Source organism: Myotis daubentonii, chromosome 21 (assembly GCF_963259705.1).
Source record: "Myotis daubentonii chromosome 21, mMyoDau2.1, whole genome shotgun sequence".
Lineage (NCBI taxonomy): Eukaryota > Metazoa > Chordata > Mammalia > Chiroptera > Vespertilionidae > Myotis > Myotis daubentonii.
Window position 1 is genome coordinate 15764982 of NC_081860.1, and position 19784 is coordinate 15784765.

Genomic DNA, 19784 nt, shown 5'->3' on the forward strand with positions numbered 1-19784 from the left:
GAGGCCTCAAGTCGGGCAGCTCTATGTCCTTGCGATTTCTTCCCACATTACACTGTTTGTTTTTTGCTGTTTTTTAGTGAGATAAAATTGATATTGTGGCACTATATTAGTGTCAGATACACATGTAACAATTCGGTATTTGTTTACCCTACAAAGGGGCCACCACAGTAAGCTGAGTTACCAACCGTCCCCCGTTACCCATGTCAGCCACACCCAAGCCCGTCCCCCTGTAACCACCAATCATAATAGATGAGGAAGGGATCCGACGAGAGAGCCCGGCGACCCCAGAGGGACCTGCAATACAGGCACCTCCCCACCCTTAGTCCCGTTTCCTGCGTCCCCTGGCCTAACTGCGCGTCAGAGATGCCCTCTAGTACTCATCGCCAAGGCGCGTGCGGCTTCATCATCTATGACAGCGCCTCATCGCAGACGGCGCGGTGTCTCGCAGTCACTTCCCTGGACGGATGGAGCGTCTGACATCAGAGGCCTGTGCATCTCGGGGAGGGAGGGCAGTGCCCCCAGCCCACCCGAGGCAGCCCCGGCCACGCGGAGGGAGGAGCAGCCACACCGCTGGCATGGCGTCGCGCAGGGTCTGTTGTTGGCGCACATTTTCTGAAAACCAGTAAGGGCTGTCCGCTGTTTGCAGACGGGACAAACGCGCCGCCTCCCTGGAAAGAGCCCTTTCCCTGACGGCAGGGGGCAGGGGCCTGACAACCGGGAGCCGCCTCCCCCGTTTCCAGGAGGTACTGCTTGCTCCCTGTCCCCTCAGGTCTGCCAGCACCTGCTGCCCCGGTCGCCACGGCCCGTCCTTCACACAAGGCCTGACCCGTCGGGTCCTGGAGGGCCACTGGCAACCCACACCCGAAGGCCTTCCTCCCACGGGTGCCTCCGCAAAAACCCTTGCCTGGGTGCAGGGGCCCGACATCACAGGACACGCAGATCCCACGCTCCCCCCGGGGTCTCCACTGTCACTGAGACTTCTTTCCCACGAGCCAGATTCACCCCGCTGGGCCACTGTGCCGACAGCCGGGTATCGGGCGCTCACACGAGCACAGACTTGACCCAGAGGAGAGCCCAGAGTGTCCCCGGAAGGACACAGTCCATCCTCAGCATCCCTGGGTCTGTGTCATGCTCCCTAAAATGCATGTGTAACCCCAAGCCAACATTGGCAGCACTGTCATGGTCATTCACAAACAGGCAAGGGGGAGGGGGCTAAATGTTTGACTCACCCCCCCCCACACACACACACAAACCCAGCTGAGACCAAATAAACCTTCTATGTGTGTCCCACACGCACAGAGTCGAAGTGCTGGCTATGTTCCTAAGAGCAAGAAGCCGGGGTGCCTTACGGAGCGAATAGGGGTGTTAGGTAGGACTCCTGCGTTAGGGAAGCTCCGTTCAGGCGCGCGCGTCAGTGCTGTTGACCCTGAGGGCAATGTTAGTGACGCAACAGTACCTGTTAAATAAGAAGTCTTCGAGCAGAAGCATGCCCGAAGCAGGCTGGATCCTGGCCAGCCGAGGGCTCTGTGGTGGCCAGGGGCTGGCAGGAACCTGGCCCCGCATTTCCTCGAGAAGCAATGGCTCCGCGGGCCTAAGGCAGCGTTCACGGGCCTTTATAGAACATAACTACTGCGAATAATGAGAATCAAGTGCAGCCTCAACACAGCAACGCCTGCATCTCTCTTCCAATGCCAATGCCACTCTAGAAAACGCAACGACGTCAACCGAGACGGGTGTCCGTGGTACAACCATAGAAGGCCTTCCTTGGGCCACACCCGGGTCCGGCCAGGGCGAACCTGACCTGAGGCAAGAGAGCAGCCGTGCCCTGTGCACTGAGCGCCCCCCTCTGCATCTGGATCACGGGTCTTTCCTCCCCTGCCCGGAACCCAGGTCCTTCCTCTAACCACGCTGACAGGGGCTCCGACAAACCCCGATGCTGGAGGACACCCACGGGGGAACGATAGCCCCGTCCTGACTCAAGCCCAGTCCTCCCACGCGTGATGCTCTCACTGAAGTCAGAAGAGCAGAAGCAGAGCCGATGGGGAAGCCAAGGGCCCGCTCTGCTGTAAGACGGACGGGGAGCAGCGACAGCTCTGAGAGCTACAGAGAGTGGGGCCCAACAGAGAGCTTGGACGGAGGAGCGAGAACAGGCACCCCCCTCCCAGGCCGGCCCTAGCACCAGGTGAGATTGACAGCCAACGGCAGAAGCTGGGGGGCAGAGCAGGGGAGCCCACAGCCCGCCAGAACCCCGGTTTTCCTGTCCTACCAGGAGGCCTTACCCTGGCCCATCTCTGTCCCTTCCAGCTCTGAGGCAGTCTCCAGGGCCTCTGTGCTCCCTTGGGAAGTGGCTGACATTGGGGGGCAGGAGCGCGGGAGAGGAGGGTGCACTGCAGTTGCTGGGTGGACTGAACCGGGGGACCCGGCCAGGGGAACAGCTGCTGGCTGAACGGCCAAGCCAGAGGCCCCGAGAGCGGGAGAGGCTCCAGCAGAAACACAGAGTAAGGAGCTGGGACCAACAGAGGGGGAGAGGCCAGGATGGAGCAGGGGCCTGAGCCCTGACCTGAGTGAGACCCTGCAGGGGCGTAGGGACGCGGGGGTCCTAGCGCCGTGGCCATGGGACCTTCAGGGAGTGGGCACTGCGGGCACTGGAGGGGCAGCTGCCAAGATGTCCCCATTCAAATGGTGCTCGGCGCCTTTCACTCCCTCCCTCCCATGGAGGCTGGGGTGGCGGGTCTGCCCACCTCAGGGGCTGAAGGCAGGGCAGAGTCGGGGCACAGGCCAGGTCTACGGAGAAGCCCGGCCGGTCTGCACCCCCTGCCTCACGGGGAGCACTTTCCTGTGGGGCTGGGTCCTGCCTCCGGCTGCTCCCGGGGCTCTGCCTGGGCGTCCTTCAGGTTTTGAGACAAACAGGGAGGGCCTCTTAGAGAGGGGGAGCTGAGGAGGTAGCAGGTCACCCCAGAAGGTTCCAGAGCCCCAGCCTCACGGCCTATCGCCACCGCCCCCCCCCAGAAGGGACAGCACTGCACCCCAGTACTCACATGTGTCGGGGTTGTGGCAGTTGTGCCCCTGCCGGAAGTACTGGGGGTTCTCGATGACCGGGATGCGGGTCATGCCGATGACCACCGTGTCGGGCCCGGCGTCCAGCGACGAGGGCGTGGTGATGCCGTGGTTGATGTGGTGCAGCGGGCTGGCCGAGTCCTCCTCCCCGCTGATGACAGCCACGGGACCTGCACGCGGAGAGACCAGGGCTGGTGACGCCAGGGGCCCAGGGCCCGGCCTTGCCCACACGCCCTCTCACTATTTTTGCTCCCGTGTTTGCCAAAGGCGCAAAACCCACGGGAAGGACATCCCCAGATGCCGGGATTCTGCATTCAGAGGACCAAACCCTACTTCTCCTTCATGAGAGAAAAATCCACCGCATCGCACCATAAATAAACCAGTGAACCGAAATGACTACAACGTACATTATGTTCACTTTCCCCAAACCCAGATTAGTTTGAAATAATATGTTTCTTTGCTTATGTAGCAACAGTAGGATTAAAAAGAAAAAAGACCTAGCAGCAGTTTGCACGCTGCCCCTTCTCCCTTTAGGAACTTGAAGAACTGCCCGGGCCGGGTCCCACCCCAAAGGGTCTGAGTCCAGGGGTCTGGGCTGCAGCCCGGCGTCTGGATTAAAGGCTCTCCTGTGAGTGCCCGGCACACCTGAGATCTAGGACCTCGGTGAGGGTCTTGGGGGCTGAGCGCCTCTGCCGCGTGCCCCCCGGTGCCTAAGGAGGAGGACAACTTGCACTGGGCCCTGCCACCCACGGTGCCCAGCCCGTGGGCAGACAAGCCCGGTGTGCACCTGGGTCTAGTCGGAACCAGCTTGCACGGGTGACAGTAATTAGGCTCCATCACCAATACCCACAGGCACCTGGGCCCCTGTCCTGCTCTTGCAGGATGCACACTCCCTGATGGCTTCAGAGAACACCGCGTGCGTCTCCATCACCCAACGCCGCCCTTTTCTGACCCCAGGAGAAACCCAGGAGGTAAGGCTATTTACAAACACGGGTTGACAAAGACATTGAATGCGGGGCCCAATCATGGCGGGGTGGAGCCATGACTCTGTTTGCCGGTGCGACTGTCCCATAGATACAAGTAAAAGCCCCGTAAAGTGAATTAGCTGCGACTCCGCGGCTTCGTGCCGCCGGCGTGTTAAATGGCTGCTCTGCAAGACACATGGTCCCAAGACAAAGCGCCTGCTGGGATGCGGTTTGGCGGCTCGAACAATATTTCCGCTGCGGAGCCCATTACATCGCCCTCAAGGTGATGAGGGGAAGGCTCCTCATCAAGCGCGAGGTGAGGCGCCAATGAGGCAGAACTAAATGGGAGATGGCGACATGCACATGGGGACCCAGAATCCCCCCCCCCCGCCCCCGCCGGCACAGGCAGGCTGATTCCAAGCCCTGACAAACGCCTGGCCGGGAAGGTGGCACCAAGCAGTGGCCCACACACTCGCAGTAATCGCTCGCTTTGCACAGAGAGGCCCGTTTCCGCAAACACCTTGTAAACTTTCTGGAAAACGTCACAGGGATTTCCAGTTGAACACAGACAGCTGAGCACGGGTCTTTGCTTTTCCTCTTCAATCTGAAGAAATTAAGGAAATATTTGTGCACAAACAGAAGGAAGAGGAGAGACAGGAGGAAATAAGATTCTTCAATGGCGTTTGGAAGATAAGAAATCTAAGGAGAAAGCCTGACAGGGAGGAGGGAACTACTGAAGACAGGGCCAGCGGGACTGCAGGGGAATGTATACAGGAAGCCAGACCTGCTGTGGAAGGCCAGTGTCTGGAGGGATAGGGTGCCCAGAAGTCCGGGGCGAGGCTCAGGCTGCAACAAGTCTCCCAGGCCATCACCTCGCCCCATCCCACCAGAGCCAGCAGTTCAGTCCCACAGAAATTGAACCTGAACGGCTCAGAGGACGGGTGGGGTACAGCATGAAGCTGCACCCCTTCTTCCTGCTTCTGGAACAACAGAAACCAGGAATAACACTGCCCGCCCACCCGCCCGCCCACGCCCATCTCGCCTCACACCGCCCCCAGCAGGAGGTTAGAGAACCCTGTCTGGAGAAACAATGCCTCAAAAAAGACAGACAGCGAGTTATCGACATTTAAGGGGGTCTCACAATGAAATCAAGCTTATTTTTTAAAATATATTTTCATTGATTTCAGAGAGGATGGGAAAGGGAGAGAGAGAAACATCAATGAGAGAGAATGATGGGTCAGCTGCCTCCTGCAAGTCTCCCACTGGGGATCAAGCCCACAACCCAGGCCTGTGCCTGGACTGGGAATCAAACAGGTACATAGGTCGATGCTCAACCACTGAGCCACACTGGGCCTTAGTGGAGCCGGAGAGTTGACAAGCCCCACCCGTGCGCACAAAGCAAGATCTCATTCACTTTCTGGTGCCCGGCCTAAGTCTGAATACACAGCTCAGGCCCAGCAGACACGGCAGCAGAGCGTCGGCATGGCAGAGACTGGGGAGCTGGAGGGAACGGGCAGTGCAGGCAGCAGGAGGCTTCCCACATCACTAACATCCTCGGGGAGGTAAATGAAGGCACTGCCCCAGAAGACAAGATGGCACTGAAAACGTGAACAATTAGAGTGTAAGAAAGAGTCCTTGAGCCCGGCCGGCGTGGCTCAGTGGCTGAGCATCGACCTATGAGCCAGGAGGTCACAGTTTGATTCCCGGTCAGGCAGGGCACATGCCCGGGTTGTGGGCTTGATCCCCAGGAGGGTCATGCAGGAGGCAGCCAATCTATGACTCTCTCTCATCATGATGTTTCTATCTCCTTTTCCCTTCCTCTCTGAAATCAATAAAGAAAATTAAAAAAAAAAAAAAAAGAAACAAAGAGTCCTTGGAATGTATGGTCACCAAACTTTGAAAGTCAAAGAAGAGTAGGAGATAAAGTCTCGGAAATGTTCCGAAAAGTCAAACAAAAAGGAAAGAGATGGTAAATAGGAAAGAAAAGATAAGAAAATTAAAGTCTCTATCCAAAGATCCAACACCTGATTGAAAAAGAGAGAGGGAGACAGAGAAAAGAGGAAAAGGAGAAAAAAGTCATTAAAAATTTGAGAATGGGGAGAGGAGTGCGTGAGTCACCTCATTAGACTCACTGGATGGATGACAGATGATTCAGCGTTTCCTCCTCCTCCCAGGGCCGCTGACCGTTCTGCTCGAATCAACTAAACACACGTCACAGAGACCCATCAGCCCACCCTCGTGCCCAGGCCCCTACACTCACCTCTGTTCCTTCCATAACCACAGGCCTTAATATAAAGGCCAACAAAGCATACCCAGCCCCAATCCCCACAAAGGATGGGCCAGGAGACCCTGTAGCCGGCTCCGCCTGCCTGTGGCAGAGCCCCCACCAGGGCTGCGCTGGGCCCAGCAGGGCATTGAACACCCTCGACACCAGCATTGACATCCCCTCTCAGGCCCATCAATTGTAATAAATGTACCATCAGAGGGGAGGGGTGTTGGTAATGGGGGAGGCTGTCCATATGTGGGGGCAGGGCATATATGGGAGCTCTCTGTACCTTCCACTCAGTATTGCCGGGGCCCTAAAACTGCTCTAAAAAGCAAAACCTATAAGAAATGTACGGAGTATAAAGGCAGCGTCCCCACCTACCAGGCAACACTTCCAAATGCCCTTGAGGTGACAGAGCTGCCCAGGTGGAGAGCCATGGGGAGACTCCAGCGTCCACCCTGGGACCAAGTCCCCTTTCCCCTCTGGCCAGGTCAGGTCAGCTGCCTCCGGGGAAAGAAAACCCAGAGACCGGCAGCCCCTCAGGGAGAAGGAGCAAGTCTCCTCTCACTTTAACAAGCGCAGAGAAGAAGGTGCTAAGGTATGAAGAAGGGACAGTAATAAAGGGAGAGCCCCCAGGGGAGTTCTACTGTCCTGACTCCGCGGCGGCTGGGGCGGTGCAGGAGGAGTCAGGCTCGCTGAGCGCTGAGCGCTGGGCACACGGGCTGTCTAGGGCTGTGATGGGCCTCTCCGCGGTCACTACCCGTCCCTCATCACACACTTACTTTGTTAGGCAGCACTAAGGAACAGAAAGAAAGAGAAACAGGCTACAGCCCTCCTGGTGACGTCAACCTTCTGCGAGACACCCCTGAGGAAGACAGGGCCGCTCGCTCGGACACATCACATGACTCTCTTGCCACACTGGTGCCTTTTTGCCTCTCTCAGACCGCTGGTCTTGTTCTTCCAACCAGACCACAATAGAACCACCGGCTAATTAGAGAAATTTTTATATACATACATATATATATAAATATACATATATATACATATATTATATAATTAATACATATATATGTATTAATTGACTTCAGAGAGGCAGGTAGAGGGAGAGAGAGAAACATCCATGATGAGAGAGAATCATGGATCAGCTGCCTCCTGCACACCCCCTCCTGGGGATTGAGCTCACAACCTGGGCATGTGCCCTGACGGGGAATCAAACACTCAAACCCTGGGCCACACCGGCTGGGCTAGAGGAACCTTGATGGCCCCCAACAGGTGTCTTGTCCGGCAGGATGGTCCAAGCTGAATTTTCGGAGTCTTTCTCTTTCCCTCCCTGCTCCTTCTAGGGGGAAATATAAGGGAGCAGAGCTGGGAATGGCTCAGATTTTCCTAAGTGGGACTCAGTTTCCCCAGAAAGCATAGGTCTCTGGTGAGAACACTAGATGGAATTGCACTGCAATAGCGGGCAGACCCCCCCCCCCCCACAGAGGAGCTGGGGGGCTGCACGCTGCCATGGGGGCTGCAGGGACCGGCAGAAACCTCTGCTGACTCAGGGTCCCTGCAAAAGACGAGGAGGGAAGGGGCGCCCCGCACAGAATGAAGGCGGGAAAAACAGCAGCCTCCTGGGGATGCATGAGCTCAGGGACACGCGGGCCCCTTTCAGGCCAGGGGAGAGCCTCCCTGCAGTAATTTACCCAGTGTCCTTCCTCTTGGTTTTTCAGGAGGTTCCTCAAAAAATAAAAAATGCAGCTACCATGTGACCCACCGATTCCACTTCTGAGAATATATCCAAAGGAAACAACACTATGTCAAAGAGACAGCTGTACCCCTACGAACTACTACGGCCCATATTGTAACTCCCCAAGTTACAATACCCAAGCCAAGGAGGCGGCCCCAGTGTCCACCGACAGGAGAGTAGAGACGTTGTGATCATTCGTGAGCACAGACACATGGGATATTATTCAGCCACAAGGAGGAAGTCCTGCCATTTGGGAAAGCGTGGACAGACTCTGCGGACACTGCGCTAAGTGAAAGGAGTCCGACAGGAAAAGACAAATACTGTATGATCCCACTTACATGTGGGATCTTAAAAAAGAAAAAGGAAAGGAAAAACAAGCTCATAGATGCAGACAACAGAATGTTGGTTGCCGGGGGTGGTGGAGGGGGCAAATGGGTGAATAGGGTCGAAAGGTACAGGCTTCCAGTTATACAGTAAACAAGCCCTGGGATGTAACGTACAGCATGGTAACTGTCGTTAACACCGTATTGCATATCTGAGAGTTGCTCAGAGAATAAATCTCAGAAGTTCTCATCCAAAAAGTAAAATCTGTAACCATGTGATGTGATAAACGTTAACTAGACTTATTGTGGTGATCATTTTGCAATATATACAAGCATCGAGTCATTATGTTATGCATCTGAAACTAGTATAGGTCAATTACATATCATTTTTTTAAAAAAACACCAGTGTGTGATCTGCCATATTCTCATTTTCCTGTCTTGGCAATTGTGGAAGCATGAGGCAGCCCCCAGTTCACCTCAGTCCCCAAGTGAGGGTAACAGAGCCGAGGTCTCCAGCCAACACCTGGTGCACATGTGGCACAGGTGAGCTCCGTTGTTTGAAGTCACTGAGATTGGCAGGGGCACTGTTTGTTACCACAGCATATCCCAGCTCATGCTGACTAACAGGAATGTGGCCATCTCACACGTGACACTGGCACTGTAATCCTTTCCTTCAGATGGTATGCATGCTCCACAGCACCTCCAACAAATCTTTGCAGAAGTGCCTTATGCACAGGATACGAGGCCTCATCCTCAAGGAGGTGATTCATTTGAAAATGCCTCCTTCCCAACTCTCTGTCCCAAAGTTGAGCTCTGATCAAATCTAGTTCCATACAGAACTCCCCCCGCCCCCCACATCTGACTTAGGAAGTGAAGAAAAACAACCCAGAATGAGGCTTTGTAATGTGTCAGAATGAAGCAAACAAGCCAACCTTCGAATTTAGAAGATGATGTTTTTAAAACCTCATGCTTTTCCTACTGAAAAAATCAAATATTGGCGTGTCCCTGGTGGGCGAGAGCGTGGCATCAACAGAGTGGGAGCAGGAACTCATAAACCGGAAACGAGTGAGAGCACAGCACAACACACACACAATTAAAACCCAGCCGTGCTCAGAGAGGGATCCCACTCACCGTCTCAGACAAGGAGCCGAGTCCTCACCGGCAAATGGAAGAAAATTAATTTCTTAATTTTTATTGGCACACGTGGGACGGGGGCCAAGTGAGCCCGGGCTGTGCCCAAGAGCACACCTGGGGACCAGGCACCAGCCCTCCGCGCCTGGGCCCGCCCCTCTCCGCCTGCTCTGGCTCCCAGCCAGACGTCGCCGCTCTGATCGCCAGGGCGCGCCAGGCCGACGGCTGCCCAACAAGGCAGGCCCTCCTCACTTCTCTGCTCCTCTCCCTGAATCATTTCCCCAAAGCGGAGCTTTATTCTCTGGCTCCAATTCCCTCCCAGCCTCTCCCAGGAACCGAAGGCATTGCTCATGCCTTGTAGCGTTCATCGCTCGGAGGTATCACCTGGTGACTGAAAATCGTGCTGATCAACCGGCCCGAGAGCGCATTTAAGGAAGGAGAAGGCAGGAGGGGCGCTCGGAACACAGGCTTCCCTGATCTCAGTTCATCATCGCGACAACCCGGGGGGACACCGTTATTCCAGGGATGCAGCTGAGGAAATGGACGCCTCAGGTTCTCCCGTCTGCCCAAGGTCACAGCTAATAAACGCAGGCAGCCCACATCTGTCCGGCCTGAGCGTCCGGGCTCATTACCCGGCGCACACTGCCTGGCCCTCCAGCGCCGTTTTGCTGCTATCAGACGCCATGGTCTCCCCCCGGTGCCATCTGTCCTGCCGGGGACCGTGTGAGGGAACCGGCCTCACACCAGGCTGCAGCTGGAAGGGCAGCTCCTCTGAAGGGGTGCAGAGGCCGGAGGACGTCAGGCAGCAGGGCCAGGGAAGGCAGAAACATGCAGCCTGAGGGGAGGCAGACGTCACCAGGTTTTCCCAGAGACTCTTTACACGGACAGTGTAGAGCATCCCAGGCATAGACAGCAGCGAGTGACTGCCTTCCATGCCTGACTGTCCCGCTGGCGCGAAAGCCTGGCAACCTGCGGCTTCTTCCAGGTCATCGGAGAGGGTTACCTCGCTCCCACGCCCTAGAGCCCGAGGGGGTCCCACCCAGCTCACTCTGGGTTTGACACAGATTCCGTCACCTTACGTCACACACAAAAGATACCGCTTCCTTTATTAGATGCTCCCTGGGAAGGTAGGAGGCCTCCTGGGAGCCTTGAGGGAGGGCGGTGAGAGGTACAGACCACGGAGCCTTTAGAATGAAGGAATCTCATGACCGGATGCACTGAAACCCACAACGTCAGCAAAGGAGACTCCTCAGGTCTGCATGGCACTTCATGGCTCACAGGGCGCTTTCCCATCCAGCAACTCAATCACCATAGCAACCCACTAAGACGCTCAGGGTAGGGCCTACACTTCCCATTTCACAGGTGAGGAAACTGAGGCTCTGAGTTGTGACAGTGACCCTCGCACAGTCAGGGGCAGCTGTGACTTGAACTCAGCTCACACCAAATGCACGTCCTCTAGGAACGTGAAGGTGGCCATGAATCTCAAGTCTCCATCTGGGAGGAAGACGCAACGAGGCGTCTCTGGGAGCTGGGAGGACTCCCCACCAAGTGGACCTTCATGGCAGCTGCCGGGAGATGTCACGAGTTTGGGGTTCCCAGGGACTGTAGCACTAAGCACATCCCAGCACCTAACATTTCAGTTCCCTCTTCATGCCACTCCTCCCACAGGGCCGCTCCCACCCACCCACGTGTTCTCCAAACACTGCCTTGTATGCCAGGCCCCAGGAAAGAAGGGGAAGGAGAAACACATGGGCCATGCAGAGGCCCCAGGTCTACATCAGAGACATGGCAAACCTATTGAGATGCCACACGCGATGAGAACCACGTCCCGGGGTGCCCAGGGCAGCAGAGAGGCACGCGGGAGCCCCTGAGCCAGGGTAGGAGAGGAAGGCAGCCCAGAGAGGGACCCCCAGCCTGGCGAACGCCTTTAGCCCCTCACCCTGCATCCCTGCAAACCCGCCTTGCTCCATCCCCAGGGGCTCGCCTTCCCTCCTGCCCCAAAGATCCTCTCTGCTTCCCTGGTGGCCTCCGCCTCCCTCCGGGACACCTTGAACTCTGGCTGCTGCCTCTCCTCCCCACGCACGCAGGTGGGCGGCTGCTGGGCAGGGCCGCGACAGCGCCTATTACTCTCTGGGCGCGCTCGTCCCGTCCACAGACAGGCCGTAAAAGTGATGGACGCGTTTCATTGGAACAGTGCTGCGGCAGGATCTGTGCAGGGGGCAGAGGTCGAATGACTTGCAGGGAGCCAGGCATAAATACAGCAGCAAATCAATCGGAGTAACACTGGATCCGCCCGGCGCTCTCTCCCTTGCACGGCTCCTGCTCTGTCTGCTCACCTGCTCCAGCCCTGGGTAGGGGCTCCGCTGGCCAGGCCAGCACTCGGGTGCCAGGCTCTCCTTAGCACACAGAGCAAAGCAGTGAGGTGGTGTGTGTGCCCCCCACCAGACCCTCATAAATATGCCCAGACCCCATGTGTGCTCACACAGATGTGCTCCTAGGCCAGACTGGATACAAACTCACACACAAAGAACCAGTTAATAAGTGCTCATTAAACAGACTGAAGGAGACTCACTGGTCTGTGTTGCTTATAATTTCACCCCTTCTCCTTCCTCACCAGACAACCTACGCCCATGGGTTACCTACAGAATAGACTTAAGTGTAATGTATCAAGGATATTGAACACTCAGACCAAATACACGCCAAAAAGTGCGGTGAGGTGGATGTGGGCTCGGGAAATTCTAGCACGAGTGAGTCAGCCATTTGCTTTTCTAAAGATAGGCACGGGGCCAAACTGGTACAAAGAAAAAAAAAAATCCCAAAGATCTAATCATCCAATCTGAAAACACACAATCTTCCTGCAATCACTTCTAAGGTGTTATTCTTAGACTGACCTTCAGATCCGGCCGTATTATTAAACCTATCAATTCATTAAAAAAAAATAAAACCCTCTCCCTTTCAAAAGTAAGAGGTTTTGACCCCGTCATCAAAAGCCTGTTTCCGCATGCATCCATTAACCTGAGGAGGTCTGGGCCATGAATTAAAACCTGACAAAGAGAGAGTGTCTCCTCGCTCGGTTCAGGTATATTTAGTTCCGCACTGAGAGGAGGGTGGCCACGCAGCCTTTGCCTGTGCCTGTTATCCGGCACAATTATTCATAGCACATCCTTTGGTTCGGATGATGAAGGACAGTCGCCCTAGAGGAAAGTAGCTCTGGCCTTCTTTGTGGGTGTGTGGGGCGGGGGAAAGACAGCCCTGGGTATAACCGGTTGCTGTTTCGGACTCCAGACACTAGGGGCATTGTCACAGGTGAGGAGGTGAACCACTCTAGCCAACATGGCTCTCTCCTAATTTTCCCAACGCCCTCCGAAGCAGTCTTGGAAAGGGCGTGGTGTAACCTTCAGAATGTCCAGAGAGGACACTGTCCTTCTTGGGCAGCCGATAGATATCACTTGATGATGACGACGGAGCCATTGATTTTCCATCCCTTCTCCTCCCTCTGTTCCCATCTCCCTCCCCCCTTCCTCGGGGTCCAGGTCAATCAATCTTAGGCCATCCCCATCTACTTGGAAAGCTTAACTGCCATGAAGCTAAACCACTTGTCCTCTGGCTCCAATCTCTTAGAGAAATTAGTGCCAATGGAAGTGTCAGTATCAATTTCATAATGTTATTGGATGAAGGCAAGGCTGGGCCAAGTCCCATATTCCTGACGGGCTATCAAAGTGATGAGGATTATGGGTAAGGAGATAGACAGCTCTGACAGCAGAGGCAACGACTCAAGATCAATTAGACTGACAAGACTATCTCCGAGCCCCATCGCTTAATGCTGACACCGGTGCGCTCCCCCCAGAGCCTGGAACTCTGGATGCAGAGTCCGCCTGGTGTCTCCAGGGGTAACTGGAGAGCCTGGAGGCCCGAGGAGCAGCCCTTGGCTTACCCTTCTCCCTGGAGGCTCTGAACAAAGAGCTCTGATAAAAGAGAAGAATTTTGCTCTGTGATGGGAAGAATGAATACCCACCCCCTTTCTCTTTTCCTCTTTCCTGCCTTCTAAAGAAAATGTCAAGAGAAAATGTGAGCTGTGTATTTAAATGTAATTCTGTTGCAGTGTCGAGGGAAGGCTTGGGATTATTAAAATGGAAATCAAGATCCTGTAAAAGTCAAGCCAGCGTCGCAGGAGAGAAGATTTGTCACGGAGCGCAAGAGCAATAGATGGAAGCCGCAAGGGTCCCGAGTTCTAATCCAGGCCCCTACCCCCGCCTCTCTGGGAATACAACTCTTTGGGGCTTCGAATGCCTGGGGATAAGTCAACCATAACTTGCTGCCGCCCTGATGCGCAGTGAGGGAATGCAGAGCCAACAGAGCCGAGGGCCACAGAGGGACCGGGGATTGTCTGAGGCCCAGCAAGGTGTGTCACAGTGGACTTCCTTCCGCGCTCGATGACAGATGCGGAGGATGTGGGGGCAGCGGGCGGGGGGGGGGGGGGCGGGGGAGGACACACAAGGAGTGCGGAAGTGAGGCTCCGACCGCTTCTGTAGTTCTCTCGTCTATTTCACATCCTCTAGCTCAACAGTGTCTTTGCCTTCGTTCTCATGACTTTATGTTCCCAGGGCAACAGGCATAATTTTGAGCCCATGAGGTTTCGGCTATTTTAAGTGAGTTTGCTTTCCTGCTTTTTAATTGCTTAACAATACTGCTGGTTAGCATTCTAGGAAAAACCCCTTGGTGTTTCGTAATGGAATTTAAAATCCATCCTACTTTAAAGTGTTCCTTTCAGGTTCTGTGTGTGTTTATGGGGGTTGGCAAACACCGATATTAATTAGCTGATCTTGACATTGACCTGAGCAGTTAGGCAAGTAAGATGCTCTATGGAAGATGGGTGTGTAGCAGGCTAACATCCTCCAGGGCCAAGAGGCTGCCAGCGATATTACCTGGAGCTGCTGACTTCACACACACACACTCACACACACACACAGGCAGAACCTTGGCCTCATATGCAAATGTGCAAACCCCGGGTTCCTCCCGAGGTGGAATAAAAAAAAAGGTTGGGGAAGAGAAACCTGAAGTGTGAGAAGTTCCTGCCAATCAGAGGTGGTTTGAATCCCTGACTAAGCCTGCCTGGAACTGCTGGAGGAGGAGAAAGCTAGAGGAGAGCCCGCACAGTGAGCAGGATTTGTCTCTCTCTCTCTCTCTCTCTCTCTCTCTCTCTCTCTCTCTCACACACACACACACACACACACACACACACACACACACACACAGCACCGTCTCAGGCTCCCAGATGCAAAGGGGAGGGACTTTCGACTCAACAATTCGGAAACATTTCTAGGGGAAACCTTGAATAGGTTTACCAGCTGCTTTCACGTAATAGTGTCTTCATTGAAGGAGATTCTCGTTATATCAATTATTTGCCTCCAGGATTTAAAAAAAAAAATGCAGTTAAGAGAAGTGAAGGGAGTGCCAACGGAGCACCAGGGTCTTTGGTCACTGTCCTTCCCTGCTGTGGGCGTGAATTCAAAAGTAGCTGTGTCACCGCCCATGCAGGGAAACGAACCCAGAGGGGCAGGACCTCCTGGTCCCAAAGTCACCACGTTGCCATCCCAACGCCTCGCAGCAGCGTTTGTTTTTAAATGGTTGGCTTCACAGGAGCCTGGGGATCACTCCCGTCTTGGCCTGGATCCCCAGAGGGTCTACTGTGGAAGGTCTTCCCATGTGTCTTTTCAAAGTTTTGCTGGGCAGACTGGCGGTGCACATGACATATATGTGTAAGTGTGCGCACACACACACGAACCAGGTGTTATCTATGGAGAACCCTGGGTACTCCAGCGGCTTGATCCTGTTTTCCTGCATTTTCTCATTTAGTCAAGCTACCGTTGGATGACTACTATGGCCAAGAATTGTCCCAAGCAATTTATAAATATTGCTTCATTTAACCCTTATCAGCTTGCAATGATTACCTCCAATTCATAGACAAGGGAACTGGAACCACACAACTATTTCATTAACTTATCCCCAGTCCCTCAGCAAATGATTCAAATGCAAGACATTTCATGTTGCCCTGGACAGTGGTTAGAGCATCAGCCCGAGGACTGAAGGGTCGCGGGTTTGATTCCTGGTCAAGGGCACATACCTCGGTTGAGGGTTGGCACCCTGCCCCTGGTTGGGGCATGGGCAGGAGGCAACTAGGCAATGTGTCTCACATCAATGTTTCTCTCTCCCTCTCTCTCTCCCCTCACCCTCCTTCCCTTTCACTCTCTCTAAAAGTCAACGGAAAATATATCCTCAGATAAGGATAAAAAAAAAAAAAGACATTTTGTGTCAAGGCCGGTACTTTCCCTATAGCATACTGTCTGCCATCAGTAATTTTAAGAAAACCTACAAAGCAATACAAAGAGAGAGAGCATGTTTGACATTTTCCTTGGATCTGTTGCTGAATTTCCATCAGGCTCACTCTCTCACGTTACCTACGTGTGCCCTGATTCACAAACCTGTGCCATCGAGACTTGACACTCAAAGCCGGCCATTACCCACCAACCACAACTCCCACTATTAATTGAGAAAAAATACTCGTTTTGTTATTCCCCAAATACACGACCTACACTTCTATCCCGTCCCATCTGCCCTTCCCAGATTTAAATTTAAAAATGCCCGGAAAATACCTGGCACCCGCCCGCACGCAGCAGGGTCGGCATAAACGCTGGATATTATTAACAGGCCTATTAAGTGTGGACGTGTATGAATGCCGTGTCGGGCAGAAATGCTGTGATTAACGAAACTGCTGGCAGCTAGGATTTCAGGTCCCTTGGCAAGGTGCCCGCACTCTCTTCCCTGAGATCCGGCTCGGCTAAAAGGCGCTGATTGTGTGATTTGGCACCACGGGAAGTCAACGGAAGGGAGGTTTGCCCCCTTCTGTGCCAAGGTAGATGGAATGTGCCCTGCTGTGTGTCGGAGGGGAAATGAGGCTGAGGACTGATGGAGTGGGGGGACCATGGGCCCCGCCCCCTGGCTGATGGAGCACCCGTCCTGTAAAAGCCAGAGGCCCTTCTAGGCAAAAAGAAGTAAGAATAAAGCCTGCCTCCTTTGTCTGTACTGCCAGTCACAGTCAGTCGATCCAAATATATCTATTGAATGCCTGTAGTGAGCAAAGTATTAAATAACTGCAACAGTCACCATTTGTTGAGAACTTAATATCAGCCACGCATGGCGCTCTATGGATCCTCCTGCCCCAGCTCAAAGCCTCTTTCTCCATGAACTCTGGTCTGAGTGCCCTGCTCACCCAGGCCCTCCCCTACCCCAAGCTGGAAGGGACCCCTCCCCTTCCTTGGCATCCAGCTCTACCCCCAGCACAGCACACCTTGCCCCGCAGCTGATCGCGGGTGTTAGGTCTGTGCAGAGCAGGGACATGTTCAAGTTCACGTCCATGTCCTGGGAAAGGAGCAGTGACTGGCAGGCGGGGGATACGGCTAGAATGGATGGGCGAATGGGTGGGTGGATGGATGAGACTGCAAGAGAGGATGGCACCTCTTATTTCAGTTCTGCAGTTTCTGCAAAGGACTTGATAGCTGACACCATGGTGGCAGCCCCAGGCCTCCTGCCAGATTACTCCGGGGTCAGCAGGACACACAGGACTGCCCCACCAGTGCCACTGTGTCCAGGGATCCTGCTCTCTGCATTTTCCCCAGGACAATCCTGAGGTGGGTTCCATTAATATCCCCATCTTGCAGATGGGGAAACTGAGACTCAGGGAGACGAACTTCCTCACCCCTGTGCTGTACGAAGCCCTGAGGTGGCAGAGGATGAGGTGGGATGTCCAGGCTGAGGCGCCTCCTGGGAGCTTGGGTTCTGGTGATGAATGCAAATCCAGGCCCACGGAGGAGCCTCAGGGCGCAGACGTCTGCAGACAAGCTCAGAGCCTCTTGCCAACAGTCCCTCTCAGCCCGCCCGCCCGTCTCTCTATAGGGAAGAGATTAGAGGAGATCTGCGCCGCTCCGAGCATTAAAGCGGGAGGAGCAGGCGGATGGGACCCGTGGCGTCTTGGTGACCACGTCCGGCCAAGGCCGCTGGTGAGTCAGCAGAGTCCGGGGAGGGGAAGCACGTCCCCCTTTCTGGCCTGGGCTCAAGCCCATATTCTAATAACGCGACTTTATGAGAACAACCAGCATGTTTCCTGGAAGTGGGAGATGTATTAAACCAGTGACCCTTAGACACGCCACCGCCATCATCATCCTAACTGTCAACATCACGGTGTCTCCGGAGCTGCACAGCCTCCCAGATGCCAGGCACTTTCACACTCACGGCTCATTTGCTTCCTTCTCTCAATTACCCTCTGACACAGATAAAAGCAGGTAAGCGTCCCGCCCGTCCCACCTGGGACCAAACCAAGACCCACCGAAACGCCTAGGATGGCTCAATCGACCAGCCAGCGTGAGAGCCGGGTTTCCAACTCAGCCCTCCTGGAATCCATGCAGCATGTACCCAGGACGGGGGGCGGGGGCATTAAACGGGGCAGCCTCAACGTCTGTTAAAGTCAACGCCAACATTCTCCCCTCCGAGCAGCTGAACAGACTTGGAGTTCAGGCTGCCTTGATAAGGAAGAGAAGGCAGGATTTAAAGGGGCCTCACATCTTATCTCTCCCGGCGCCATTGAAATGAACTAGCCGAACTGCAAGAAGTCTGCAGTTGGCAAAGAGAAGCGGCGCTGCATGTGGGTGAAGGCAAGGCTGGCGGTCAAACTGGGGAGAGAGCAGGCAGATGAGGGGGGAGGGAGGGGGAGAGAGTGGCGGGCCCCTGGGTTCCGCTGGTGAATATTTCCTCGAGCGCTCAGCCGAGCAAATCAGCTAAGACAGGTGAGGGAGGCCGGTACCCACAAGCTCCGCTCATAGACATGTATTTTTAATGCGGAACCTCGATCAGATGGCAGAGAGCTGGAGAAAGATGGGTATAAAATAGAAGTAGAGCAGAATGTATGTCTTTTTATAGGCAATGATTCCTACAGAGTGATAGCTCTTAAATATTAATAATAAGTAAATTTTTAGGGCATAGAGTTGGAGATGAAGGGTGATGATAAAATTTGCTTTCTTTTTTTCTTTTTTTTTAGCTCGTGGTCCAAATTTGGGAGAATAAATACAGTCCTACCTAGAGCTGGCAATACTTACACAGTTTATCGTCTGCCCTGGGGCCTTGGCTCACTTAGGAACAAGTACGCTGCCTCAACTCGACACTGAGATCATAATTTGGAGGTGGGAAGAGACTTATCCCAAGAATTAAAATAACCTCACACCAATTTCAAATACGACAGAGACGGCGTTCTCACAGAAATGTGCAGTGCCCTGGCCTTCCGCAGAACCTCAGCCCGCTTCCGGGTTACAAACCCTCTAGCGAGGAGGGTGGATGGCAAGGCCCTCTGCCTCTCTCCTGGTGTCTTCTCACTGCGATGCCCCAACAGAGGGCACAGAGCATCCCATCCTCTTCCTGTGGTATCGGGAACAGAAAGAAAAGTGTCCCATGCCCGGCTGGCGCGGCTCCGTGGTTGAGTGTGGACCTAGGAACCAGGAGGTCACGGTTTGAGTCCCAGTCCGGGCACATGCTTGGGTTGTGGGCGTCATCTCGCTCTCCCTCTCCCTTCCTCTCTGAAATCAATAAAAACGTGCTTATTTTTTCAAGTGTCCTGACCCACAGTTATCCCAGTCCCCGCCAGTCCTGGAAGGTAAAAGAAAAACCACACAGGGGAGCTCCGGGTGTGGGCAAATACGGCTCAGGAGCGGCCTGGGAGGCGGGCGGCCTCCAGCACGGAGCTCGGTGCTTAGGGCCGAGAGGCGCTCACTCAGCCCTGGCGCCCAGCCCCAGCCGGCCACGCGGCGTCCACGCCCAGCAGCAGGACAGCTCTGGGCTCTCCCGCCTTTCCCAAGCCCCCTCCAAACTACGCCCAAGGCCTTTCTGGAAGAGGAGAGCTGACCTCTTCGATCTGATTCTTCCTCCGCCTCTGATGAGGTCCAGGGAGAAGCCTGCTGCGAGTGTGGGGCCGACACATGACCAGTGACTCGCCTGCCCGGGGAGAGGAAGGGCCAGGGACGAGCCGCCGAGCAGATGCTCGGACCCCAGAAGCCATGACAGAGCGCGCTCCCTGCGTAAGACCTCCACGCCCTCCAGCCCCTCCCGCTCCCTGGCAGGTGGAAGGTGAGAGCAGATGGAGGGACCGCAGCCCGGCCGCGGGCTCTGAGGGGTCAGGAGCAGGCTGGGTTGGCAGAGGGGAGAGCCTGGGTGTCCTGCACAGCAGTTCCGCACAAGGATCTGACATCAGATGGATTTTGGGG

At 54.7% G+C, this 19784-nt stretch overlaps 1 protein-coding gene across 5 annotated transcripts in view; it reads right to left on the minus strand.

Annotated features, from left to right (window-relative positions):
- NTRK3 (neurotrophic receptor tyrosine kinase 3) overlaps positions 1 to 19784 on the minus strand; it is a 213838-nt gene that overhangs the window by 93139 nt on the left and 100915 nt on the right. For all 5 annotated transcript variants that reach the window (XM_059678133.1, XM_059678129.1, XM_059678130.1 and 2 more), the window contains exon 13: positions 3039 to 3227. In XM_059678133.1, coding sequence (XP_059534116.1) covers positions 3039 to 3227 — 189 coding nt within the window. The remainder of the gene's footprint in view (positions 1 to 3038; positions 3228 to 19784) is intronic.